Below are 12,924 nucleotides of genomic sequence, written 5' to 3'. Positions count from 1 at the left end.
CATCCCCATTTGGTGTCAGGCTGTCTGCTCTAAATTTGCAGTCTCTGAGCTTTTGATTAAACCTTCAGCTCTTTTTGTTAAGCTCTCTCGAGCCAAAGAAGAAAACTGTTCTAACAGGCTGCCCATAACGAGTGGACTGACCTTTGTGGATAAAATTGGTTTGTTGAGTTTCAAGAGAAGTATTTTTACATTCTGCGGCTACGACAACATGGTCCTGAGATGTGGCTCATTTTTTTTGTGTAGCTTATTTTTATCTGGCATCTGCAGCTCCAGAAGGGCAAAAAGAACAGTGAAGTTTCTGGTAATATACAGAGCAAACAAAATGAAGAGTAACACATACAGACTCCGCACCATTGGACAACCTCAATTTATTGGTATAGCGCGGGTGACGCGTTGGGCAGTTCTGAGCGCCCTCTCTGCTTACCGCCGTGGAGCTGAGCACTTTGCCGTGATGCAACCACGGCAACCAAAACACAATAACCGCTGCGCGTTTTGAGGCGGTCTGAGCAGGTTGCCAGATTATCCAGGTGGATTTACTGAGAAAGGCACTTGTTTGTGTTCACGTACAATCGTATCCATGTGGATTTATTTCAAAATATGAAAAGCTAAACTAGTTAAAAGACAATAGAAAAGGTGGTTTTGGTCAAGTTTGGAAACGGGGGAATGAGGATAAAAGCTGTGCCAAACGAAAAGGCCACAGCATCAGCAAACATTATCACAAAAACGCTTCATCTTCCCACTGACACATTGAAACTCACCCACGGAGGAGAACTGCATATGACTGAGTTGAACCCCCTGCTGGCCTTTCAATGGAGGCCCTGCAGCTTTGTTCTTTCAGTGATTAACACGTTAACATAGATGGAGAAATATTGTGGAGAAAAAGAGCACAACATTTAGCTACTCTGCTGATTGCCGTCGCTCTCTGTAGGCCTTCGATCCTTCACATTGCCGTGTATTAGACTCTGTGGGCGTGTGTGTGTGTGTTTAGGGGGGGAGGGGCCTGCTGGCTTTTTTTTGTCTGTTTGTATTTGTGTGGGTGTGTGTAGTTCTGTGTGTGTGTGTGTGTGTGTGTGCTGTTTGTATGCACTGCATGTGTGAAGAGAGGAGGACGAAAGGGGATGCTGAATCGCACCAGAATCTAACACACACACACACACACACGGCACAGGCATTCAGGAATATAAAGTGGATGGCATCAGAATTCAAGGTTGTATCTCCGGCTGCGCACTCAAAATCCATACATATTGTACGTCTGTTATAAAGGCTTCTTATCACTGTCAACAAGCATGTTATTTTAACCCTCACAAGTTACCATTTACTACACATATTTGCGCCACCCTAAATTGCCAATGCTGTGATAGGGTAAAGAAATGAGCAAGTAGGAGAAGTTCATTTGAGCCTTCAAAGAAATACTTCATGCACAAATAAACAAAGCATCATTCATCGATATTATCCACATTTCCACTTAGAAGATCAATATAGCAGCAAACAGCTATTACGTCTGGCTGAGCGGACAGTGGACTGCAGCTCTGTGTGTGTTGTAATACTTTGTTGACGTAGCCAGGCTGCAGCGCATGCTTTCGGTGAGCGTGAGGTGGACTCAGCTGACCACTGGTATCGTCACAGCTCAGCGGCCCTCGCTGAGGTGACACTGCTCCGGCAGCGTCTTGGTCTTGTGCGCTGTTACCTCTGTTAGCTGCTGAGATTAATAAATGAATTCTTACTAAAATCATCCGTCTATGAACTAGAGTACTAAGCATTGTTTTGTGATTCAGTGTGTGTTTTCAACCCTAAATGAGTAAGACAGCTAAATCTTTCCTTTCCAATTTCTGCATTTGTTGGTGGTCAAATCTATTCAGGCTGCAACGAGAGATGTGTGCAGCATGCAGGTTTGTGGCTGGTGGGGGACGGCACGGCAACATAAATACATGTGGGACAAACAAAATCGACGACCATCAGCACAGTAACATCTCTTATCTTTCATCCATGGCGTGACAAAGGCAGCAACAAAAGAAATGAACGTTTATTCTCCTCTTTTTTTTGGTAAAGGCTACAGAGGAGCGAGTGAGAGAAAAGCAGATATAGGTGGGCAGAGTGGGACACCAGCACTGGGATGAAGAGGAAGAAAAGATCGGGAGGTGCCGATTATATAAGAACAGCACAAATATCGTGGTAAAGACCTGAGAGGGAGCAGAAGCTATTTTAAACCTAGGATTGAGCTCTGAGAAAGAAACAGTGTGGGATGATATGTTGGCCATCACAGAAACACTGTGTGTGTGTGTGTGTGTGTGTGTGTGTGTGTGTTCCCCTCCCTGTAGAACTCTGGCACATAGCGGACTAGGACTTTAAAGACATGTTAGGTAATGCAGACTGGAGCTTTTTGATCACAGAGAAACACCTCCAAACCTGTTAACTTATCATTTCATTCCAAAAAAATCTTGGATGTAGTTTCAGGGTTTGGCTGAAACGGAGAGTGCTGAACAAATCCAAGCTGACTCGCACATGGTTGTGGTGAGATGTCCAGTATTGAGGGTGGATGTTGGTAAAGAAAGAATACAGAAAACACACAGCAGACACAATAATGTTAATTACAAGAAGTGGGACAAATGTCAGTGTAATTTTCACTCTTTTACCTCCGTCCTGAGGGAAATATCTGAGAAACCATTTACACTCCCTGTGTCTTGTGCAGGTTGGGTGACAATGTGTAAACGGCCTCCATGCACAATGAGAGATGCTGCTGGTTTATGAGTCGCTGTTGGCTAGCCGGCTAAACCATTATTACTATAATTTAAGGTTAGTTTTCCTCGAGTCTATTTGTCAACCGTGCAACACCACCTCCCTGTGGAACGTCTGGAGGAGATACCTGCAGTGCACCCGGAAAGTATTCACAGCGCTTCACTTTGTCCACATTTTGTTATGTTACAGCCTCATTCCAAAATGGATTAAATTCATTATTTTCCTCAACATTCTACACACAACAACCCATAATGTCAAAGTGAAAACTGTTTGTTGCAAATTTTTTCAAATCTGTTAAAAATAAAGAACGAAAACATAAACTTATTTACATAAGTATTCACAGCCTTTGCTCAATACTTTGTTGAAGCACCTTTGGCAGCAATTACAGCCTCAAGTCTTCTTGGGGATGATTCCACAAGCGTGGCACACCTATTTCTGTGCAGTTTCTCCCATTCTTCTTTGCAGAACCTCTCAAGTTCCATCAGGTTGGATGGGGGGCGTCGGTGCAGCCATTTTCAGATCTCTCAGAGATGTTCAATCAAAAGTCAGGGCTCTGGCTGGGCCACTCAAGGACATTCACAGAGTCCCGAAGCCACTCCTTTGTTATCTTGGCTGTGTGCTTCGGGTCGTTGTCCTGATGAAGATGAACCGTCGCCCCAGTCTGAGGTCCAGAGCGCTTTGGAGCATGTTTTCATCGAGGAGGTCTCTGTACATTGCTGCATTCATCTTTCCCTCAATCCTGACTCGTCTCCCAGTTCCTCCCACTGAAAAACATCCCCACAGCATGATGCTGCCACCCTGCTTCACTGTAGGGATGGTATTGGCCAGGTGATGAGCAGTGGCTGGTTCCCTCCAGACATGACGCTTGGCATTCAGGCCAAAGAGTTCAATCTTTGTTTCATCAGACCAGAGAATTTTGTTTCTCATGGTCTGAGAGTCCTCCAGGCGGGCTGTCATGTGCTTTTTACTGAGGAGTGGCTTCCGTCTGGCCACTCTACCAAACAGGCCTGATTTGTCCTTCTGGAAGGTTCTCCTCTCTTCATAGAACAACGCTGGAGCTCTGTCAGAGTGACCATGGGGTTCCTGGTCACATCCCTGACTAAGGACCTTCTCCCCCGATCGCTCAGTCTGGCTGGGCAGCCAACTCTAGGAAGAGTCCTGGTGGTTCCAAACTTCTTCCATTTCCGGATGATGGAGGCCACTGTGCTCATTGGGACTTTCAATGCTGCAGAAATCTTTCTGTACCCTTCGCCAGATCTGTGCCTCGATACAATTCTGTCTCGGAGGTCTACAGATCATTCCTTGGACTTCATGGCTCGTTGTAGAAACATCTCAAGGATGATCAGTGGAAACAGGATGCACCTGAGCTTAATTTTGATTGTCATGGCAAAGGCTGTGAATAATGAATTTAATCCATTTTTGAGTAAGGCTGTAACATAACGAAATGTGGAATAAGTGAAGCGCTGTGAATACTTTCTGGATGCATTGTAAATGTGCCATGTATAAAGGAAAGGCTATGAAGCATACCTGGATCTACAGTAGATTTGAAGTCTTTTTAGGGAGTCGTCTGTTAACCCAAAACATGGAGCTCAAATCGGCCCAAAGCCGAAACAGAGCTGAGGTGAACTGCGGCAATTAATTAACTGTAAAGCTCCCTGTCAACTTTAACACTCAGATAGTCATTTAAACCCGCCTCTAAATCAAGCATTACATCTATTTCCTGCATGCGTTTCAAATCAATTCATTCTGAAACATTTGTCTGTAAATTTGTTATATTCATTTTCAATTACAAGTTGTGTATGACATGAAGTCCGTAGTTTAACCACTTCAAGATTCAAGATCAAGAGGGAATTATTCTGTCTCATTAACAGTTATTATATACTTGTACAGTACAGAACAGGTTCATGTATTGTTTGGAGGAGAGTATAAAAATATCTGACTGCACAATAAGTGATTGTTCATAACGTGATGTGATATTGTCCCTTGGTAACGATCAGAGATTATACTTTAATGATATTCTGTCTGGTTATGGGACTTCTATAACAGTTCCATTCATACTAATGTCATCAGTAACCGAAGATTTGTCCACTTTAAAGTAAATCAGTTGTTTCTTTCAGTCTCTTTATCTGCAAAGTGCATGAATGAAAGCTGAAATGTTGGATGAAAAGTCTCTCCAATACAGTGATAATAAAAATCGAAATGTCTCCATTCACCACCACTCATGTCCTTTACGTATTTGTATTTTGTGATCATGAAAAATGTTAATAAGCACAGCAACTGGCATCCCGCAGTGTGTGCTTTGTGGCAGACGAGTCTCATTTGAATCCTTGTGTGTGTTGAGTTTTCACACTCAGCAGTGCCAGCTGACATGACGCGGCCTCATGTCGCCGAGGTGTCGGGTTCACCTTGAAGCGAAGGACAGTCTTATTTCACACAGGGTCAGGACAAAAACACTTTGAGGGATACTATATATTGCTGCACCTGATATTTAAATTGTGTCTGCTTGATTATATGTTATTTAGAGTATGTATGAAACTCCCACCAGGTGGAGTGCTGCGTGTCCCTTAGTAAAGTACGCTGCCCTCTAGTGGTTACATTCAATCTTACACCCGTAGAGGGGATTTAAGTTAAATTAACCACTAACCATCATTTCCTGATTTGATGGAATAGTGATCAATTCTGATGACTGACTTTGTTATATCATTGTAATTTTATTCAGTAAAGTTATCATATTCCATACTTTCCAGTGCTAATACTAACCATTTTATATATATATATATATATATATATATATATATATATATATATATATATATATATATATATATATATATAATCTATAAATGATATACAAGTGTATTATTTGTTAGTCCTTAAAGACCTATCATGTTCTTTAAGGGAATCATGTGACATTATTTGTCTGAAGCTGACAGTAGAACCAATAAAGGAGCCGCGCGTCGGGCCTAACAACACCGCAAACTATTATTGGACAATAAAGTACAGCCTCTCGTACTGAATTGCTTAATTATACATTAGTTTGTCTAAATACACTATATCGAGAACAGCATTTGTGTATGTCGAAAATAGTCATTGTTGTGTTAAAAAAGTTATAAAAGCCTTATTGTCACAAAAAGCTATAAGAAATTCAAACAAAAAGACATTGTATAGTATAATGTATTTCACAATATTAATATCTGATCATTAGACGATTTAGAGCTACTCAAACAAACGTTGCATAAAAACAGGTTACAGTCTAAAGAAAGACTTTTATTTTCTATAAAAAGACAAAATCACATATCACATTCTATTTTGCCTGTGCAACAGTTCTCAAATACATTCAAATATTTACAATCCACAGTGGGCAGCATTGACCGTGCAGTTCTGATATGAAATTCAAACTCAAATCATATGGCTTATGTACAACATAAGCAGTGAAAAATGTAAAAAACAATAAAACCCTAAAAAGGTATTTCAATCCACAGCAGCCACCAAAAAGGAAACATCTACAGTAAGTAGGTACATGGGGCTTCATATTGCACATGTCAATACTTTGCATACATTCGTATTTGCCAACAATATCATCTAAAAACAGACATTGGAAACAGAGACTAGAAAGTCACCACAAAGTCAGGAATCAGGAACATGTATTACCAAGATATGTTAGACAAACAAGGAATTTGACTTTGGTTGGTGCATAACAGCAGACAAGACGATGGACAACAAGTAGAGAGGAGCATGCAGCACAGACCCACACGCAGTGGAAACACAGACACGGTGCAGAGTCTTTGTTAAATAGTGTTCAAAATGAAGTGGCGAAAAACAAGCAATATTGTTTAAGCTCGTCATTCACTCATTATGACGATAGTTTTACAGTTGGTCCAGTCAAATGTTACCCTCCACAACGAGAGTAAACACAGGTCAAAATACCAGGAAAAAGGGTGCAGTGTTTGCACAAATCCACTGAGGGGTCACAGGCTCCAGGGACAAATCCTCCTACTGGCTCCATGTTTGGACAGGGTCCCACGCTGGCTCCAGAGACAGGGGGCTGGTCCGACAGGTCGAGGCTCATCACAGCACTTCCAAGGTCCACCTCTGGTCTGACTTTTTCTCGTCTAATGTGTTGAGGATCACCTGGTTCTTGTAATACTGCTGACCACCTAAGAAGCATAGACAACATTAATTAACAAATACACCGCAGTGCTTTTGCTTTGTCAAATATTTAAAAGGACACCAACTGGTTGAATGTATTCACTGAGAAAATGAAACCACGAAATCCTGTAATTTTGTACCAAATGTGTTAAAAAGCAGCAACTATTTGACTCCAGAAAGAAAGATCACACCAGAAGATGGCGCTGATGACATACTGACAGAGTGGATGCTTTTTAATAATAAGATGTATGTTTGAAGAGAAGGTCGCCTGACCTTTGACCTCCAGGACCAGGGCCGGTTTGAGGAGACAGTGCACGCGGCCCTCTGGGCTGATGTTCCACAGGTAGTTGCCTTCGCCTCGCTTCGCGGCGACTCGAAGCCGGCTGCCCTCCATCACCATACTGCCTGAGGTCTCCAGGAAACAGTCCTCGACCAGCTGGGGACATGCAGGGCATGTGGGTGAGGGGGGAGCTGGTTCCATCCATCCGTTATTATTTATTAAAGAGGTCGTTGTGTGCTGGCAAACTGGCTGCCTTTCATTCATTGCACTGACAGGTTTGAGACATCCTGCTAATTATGATTGCAACCCTGCTGTACACACCCTTGTTTGAGGGCACACAGTTCACTATGATGACGAGGCCACAAAGTACAGTTGACATTTACAAACAATACCACTTTAGATGAAAAGATTGTATGTGGCATTTATACTGTGAGAAAAACAGTAAAAGAGACAAAGTACTAAAGATAATAGGGCAAATATTTTAACTGTGTATGAAAAAATCATCCCAGAGGCGTCTAAAAAGACAAAACCTCAATGAAGTATAGAGGGGGGTAGATGACTGGAACCCCGGATGTTTTACCTTGCAGGCGAGCTGCCCGTCCCGATAGACCCAGACCTGCTCCAAGCCTCCCGTCTCCTCCCCAACCTGAACCCTCATCAGAGAGACGTCCTCAGTAGTCCCAGTCAGGGACATCAGGCCTCCCGTCTCCGTGCTGCGCAGACGGACGTAAGTCTGCTTCTGGCGGAGGGAAACATTTAAATCATGAGTTAAGGTCAAAGTATTCACAACTGTTTGTTTGATTGACGTAACGTGACGTCAGTTATATCATTCGTACAGACCATAGAGCTGTTAATACCTGGAGTAATGGACGTAGCGATCCTACTTGCTGCCTGCCGCTGAGCTGCCACAGATCGGCCACCTCCCCCGGGCGGAGAAGCAGCTGGGCGCCGCGGTAGTTACTGCCTTCGTACAACACCCACCTGGAGACAAACACGGTGTTACTTCAGCTTCACCATGAAACCAGATTCCCAGCAAAGCTTCAGGATTTACAGCCAATCATTGGCTCTAAAAGCTGACACCGCCGAGGGGATGCCGAGGGGACGCCGAGGGGACGCCGAGTGTCTCTGCAGCAGGATTCTGATGTTTTTACAAGATGGTTTTGCTCAACGGGTGTTAACGTTTGGATCATATCTGTGAAAGCTTGACTTATTTAGATATGTATTTTAACTGCCACCCACAAGTGCTTAAATGCATATAGATATGACATGTTTTAAGTCTGCTTAATCATAAAACATTAATAACTTGGACTTTGGTGCGTTGGTATGTATGACCTGTCAATCATGTTGGGATTAACAGCAGCTTGTTACTGCTGATGATGCAGTTACTAATTGGCTTCCATTTAGATTACGGAGCGTGCCAGGAAGATAATAGTGACATACGTTCCCCCCTCCACCACCACGGAGCGGGTGTGGGTGTCCAGGCCGGCCTGCAGCAGGTTCACGGCTCCACCCGTCAACAGCACCCTGCGTCCTCTACAGCCCGCCTTACTGAACAGGATGATGGAGGGCAGAGACAACTCCTGCACAAGAGAGCAGAGGTTCCCTTTGTTAGTCTCATCCACGGTGACCCGCTCGCCACACAAAGGGCTCACATGCACGAGGACACTCACATGTCCAACGGGGTGAGTGGAGCGAATGGCAGCGTCTGAGGACAGGAAGCCCATGGCCTCCGCGTTGGGGTAGTGGCCCTCCTCCAGCACGTACATGCTGCCTGAGAACTGAGCTCCTTCATATGCCACCCAGCTGACACACACAAGTACAGACACGTCGTGATTGGCTTACTGTTCTTCATGTACTGTTTTTGTAACTAAGAAAAAAGAATGTGAGAAAGTGTGTACTGGTAATGTGTACAAATATATATTCACACACACACACACACACACACACACACACACACACACACACACACACACACACACACACACACACACACGTTGTGCCCACCTGCCAGCCAGCACCTTACAGGACTTTGGTATGAAGTCGTCACCCAGAGCTGCTGTGCCGTCCTCCAGATCCACCAGCCTTCCCTGGAAGTCTGCCTCAGAATACAGCTGTATCTGCAACACATGGACACTGGATTTAGGATGGACAAACAGCGCAGAGATCAGGCTTTATGTCTTAAATGGAGTGGTGATACCTTGAACTTTGTTGTTGCCATCGTAGCGTCCTAGGGAACGACAGAGGGGAGGTATTAACAAAACGACCACGTTAAACTTATTTCAAAAGGCTTTGATTTAGCAAGATGCCATTTACTGAAACCAGCAAAAGTTCCTGAAGCGCCACCACACATGGGTTCTTACGTGGAAGACCGGCTGTATGGAGGAGATCTTGAAGTTGGGGGCCCCCCAGTCCTCAGGCCCCGCATACAGGCCTCTCTCCAGGACGTACAGCTCCCCGCTGAATCCGGGATTCTCAAACGCCACCCACCTGCCGGGACACAGAACACCAGCATGAGGGAACGCGCTCACAGCAGGGAGGACGTCTCCTCGTAGCCCGGCGGGCTGGGACGGTGTGCAGTGCACGCCTTCAGGAGGCTGGAAAGCAAACCGCCGAACCACACTTAAGTAAACAAAGTGAATCCTTGCCCTCAAGAGATGGAAGATCTATTTCGTCTTCTGACAAACACGTCATATCAATTACCCAAAAGGATAATTGTGTCCTCTTTGGCTCGATGCGTCTGAGCCTGTGGGAGTCTTCGGGTGTACGGTGACGTAACTCATGTGTGGAAGGTGAGAAGCGCCCGCCCAAACAGGGCGTGGACGAAAGGGTCAAACTTCTTTTACTTAGTGAGTTGTTGTCTTTCTGACTGGTTAGACTTACACTCCGCCCATGACGTTGACGGACTGCGTTTTGCCGGCGTGGCTGAAGTCGGCCATGCTGAGGACGGGACCCAGCAGGTCCATATTCAGCCCCAGCGGGTCAAAGTGACGCTCACTGAACAGTTTCACATGCGGGGACAGGAAATCCTGGGAAGGAAAGACAGGGACGTTATCACAAAGGGATTCCTACAACTTTGTAGTTGGAAGAGGGGAAATCATTCTGAGAGAAAGGCTCTGTAATTATTGCTTCATACTTATGATGACTCTAGTACACAGTCGTACTTGTATAAACATGTATTTTTGCTTTCCAGTTCAGCTGGAACGGTTTAAATGGCCAATTCTCTCTGAGAGGTGGAGTGCAGGAACCCAGCACCGATCAGCGCTTGGTACCAAAGATGGAAACGGTAATAAGACGGCAGCATTGGAGGCGGTACTCACTGGGCATACAGGCCGGAGTGACAGCAGCCCGTCCTCAGACCCTCCCCAGTCACTGCAGTGAGGATACTCCCCCTCCTCCAGGATGTACTGCTGGCCTTCAAAGTCTGCTTCTAGATAGCCCACCCAGCTGCAAGCACACAGAGAATCATCACTAACATGTCGGGATTTGTCAGAGCCGTCTCCTAAAATCCGATGCATGTTTGTTCTGCACGCACAGAGATGCATTAACTTTTATCTCATGTGATTCTAAGAGGACAAAACAAAGACGCTGACAGCTGATGATCACGAGCAGCCCGCCTAATCCATTAACCAGATACTTACAGACCACCAAGGATCTTTAAAGACCCCACTGCAGACAGCGTCCTCTTCGTTTGCGCCTCTTCTGCTTCCTCTTGCAAGTTGTACACGTCGCTGTCGACTTCTGTGCACGCTCCCTCGAAGTCGGGCTTCTCAAACAGTAAGGCCTGGGTGGAAGGAGTTCAACATGAGCGGTACCGTCAATGTGGGTCCTGTGTTCAGTTTGTCGCGGTTTCTACAAACAGCTATTGACAAACACACCTTGAATTCGTGAGGATGCTCCACACTTATTGGTCCCTGTAATGAAGAGACAATCGGTGGTCAGACCGAGACAAATGACAAAATGACGGTAGTGCAAATGCACTATATGTTGCATATTTCGTGTTGTGTACCAGTCGGAGGGGTCTGATGGAACCGATGAAGGGCTCAGGGAAACCCCAGTTCTGTGGGCAGGGGTACTCCCCAACCTCCAGCACTCCAACAAATCCCCCAAAGCCCGGATCAGAGTACACCAGCCAGCTACACAGACAGCCAGCAGCATGGGGGAGAGGGAGAGAGTAATGTATGACTAAATAAATAACTCCACAACAGATGAAAAATGTTTGCACCATCAATAATCGGCAGCAGTTCAAACTATCCCGAGCGTTTGCCTGCAGCATGCCTTCCGTCACGCACAAGGAACAGATGCTGCACACAAACGAAGAGCTTGAACCATTTAAAACTAGCAGGGTCGACATGAATGGTGAAACTGAAAGGCTTCCCTTGACCTCTGAACTTACACTCCAGAATGAACCCTGATGGAGCCGGTGGTTTGTGCAACCCCGTAGGAGCCGATCTCTACAGCCTCGTCACAGTGGGACGACATCCTCCCCAGGCCATTCACCTCCGAAAACAGGTCGATGCGGGGCACGCTGTAGTCCTACCAGGTACCACAGGAAAATGGTTCAGAGGGAGCAAGTGTTTAGCCCGATTCTTTACAGGTAACTGAAGAGTACGAGTAAGCTGGGAAGCTTCTGGCACTGGACGGTTTCATTAGGCGCGTGTGACAGCCAGAGGCATGAACTGATGCTTACTCTAACAGCCAGTCGAATAGAGCCGATGACCATCGGCGCCGTGGGCACGGGCTGACCCGTCTGGTCCAGCGTGGTTGGAGCCCCCTCCTCTGCCCACATGTTCACTATGTGCTCCGTGGGCCCTTCCTCAAGGGCGATGATGCGACCCTGGAAGCCGGGTTTTTCATAGAGGAGCCAGCTAAAGAAAAGGAGATGTGTGAAGTGAAATGAGTTGATGGATGACCAAAGAGAGCATCACTGTGCTCCGTGCAGGGATGAGGACAAGGAAAAACGCAAGCAAACATTTATTTGTGAATTTATGATGCAAATGTGTCGCATGGTGGTTTAATAAATGCTTCCAGAGACGGACCATCCTCTGATTACTCTGACTGAGATGACCGGGGACAGCCTCATGGTGGTAGCATCCTCTAAATCACCGTGCAGTTCAAACGGCCGCCCTCCGAACTGAGCGTGCTCGTGAATGACCATCTGGAAAACAGACATTTCATTCAAATATGCAGCAGCAAACAATGGGCCATTGACACAAAGCATTAAAGGAAATGCAGGAAAATGGCCTTTAAATTGTACCTTTCCAGGCCTTTTGTGGAACCCTCTCACTGCAGGTATCTGAAAGAAAATGTAGTATTTTGATTGTGAACCTGAACTTTTAAAAAAAGATTTCCGTGAAGCGAGTTAGCGGGCGGCCGTATTAACCATTTATTTAATACGTTTAGCTAGCTCACATTTTTTACAGCTTAGGAACGAGCCCACCATGCAGGTCATCAGGGCTTTTCAATACACTTTTTTTGTTTCATGAGCAACTTTCATAGGAATGAAGGAGGATCACCGGGTGAGAACGTAGTGTAGGAAGTTACTGGAACAAGCGTGCTTTAATGAAAGGATCCAAAAGGTGAGCCATGGACCCTTGTTGTGCAGGAGGAATGATTTGCACACTGTGCTCATGCAAACACAATCACACACCCTTGGATGGTTTTGCTTTATTTGCATTTCAATGCAAATGCCCAATGGTCATGTGACAACCCAGTCCTCACATGCACGTGATTCACGACTTTGTTGCAACACCGCCACAAAA

General features: G+C 45.3%; 1 protein-coding gene across 2 annotated transcripts in view; it reads right to left on the bottom strand.

The window, feature by feature from the left end:
• Window positions 1–5,982: 5,982 nt before the first annotated feature.
• Window positions 5,983–12,924, bottom strand: part of LOC120832988 (uncharacterized) — a 30,859-nt gene continuing 23,917 nt past the window's right edge. For both annotated transcript variants that reach the window (XM_078089018.1, XM_040199734.2), the window contains 18 exons: window positions 12,420–12,458; window positions 12,202–12,320; window positions 11,853–12,030; window positions 11,559–11,698; window positions 11,172–11,298; window positions 11,041–11,076; window positions 10,804–10,946; window positions 10,483–10,609; window positions 10,046–10,191; window positions 9,526–9,652; window positions 9,363–9,392; window positions 9,170–9,282; window positions 8,836–8,968; window positions 8,606–8,745; window positions 8,023–8,146; window positions 7,746–7,904; window positions 7,159–7,321; window positions 5,983–6,893 (listed from right to left, as the gene is read on the bottom strand). In XM_078089018.1, coding sequence (XP_077945144.1) covers window positions 6,805–6,893; window positions 7,159–7,321; window positions 7,746–7,904; window positions 8,023–8,146; window positions 8,606–8,745; window positions 8,836–8,968; window positions 9,170–9,282; window positions 9,363–9,392; window positions 9,526–9,652; window positions 10,046–10,191; window positions 10,483–10,609; window positions 10,804–10,946; window positions 11,041–11,076; window positions 11,172–11,298; window positions 11,559–11,698; window positions 11,853–12,030; window positions 12,202–12,320; window positions 12,420–12,458 — 2,133 coding nt within the window. In that variant the 3' untranslated portion in view covers window positions 5,983–6,804. The remainder of the gene's footprint in view (window positions 6,894–7,158; window positions 7,322–7,745; window positions 7,905–8,022; window positions 8,147–8,605; window positions 8,746–8,835; window positions 8,969–9,169; window positions 9,283–9,362; window positions 9,393–9,525; window positions 9,653–10,045; window positions 10,192–10,482; window positions 10,610–10,803; window positions 10,947–11,040; window positions 11,077–11,171; window positions 11,299–11,558; window positions 11,699–11,852; window positions 12,031–12,201; window positions 12,321–12,419; window positions 12,459–12,924) is intronic.

The sequence above is a fragment of the Gasterosteus aculeatus genome, chromosome 15, assembly GCF_964276395.1.
Source record: "Gasterosteus aculeatus chromosome 15, fGasAcu3.hap1.1, whole genome shotgun sequence".
Taxonomy (NCBI): Eukaryota; Metazoa; Chordata; class Actinopteri; order Perciformes; family Gasterosteidae; genus Gasterosteus; species Gasterosteus aculeatus.
Note: the sequence above shows the minus strand (reverse complement) of the source record. Positions and strands in the feature narration are given on the sequence as shown.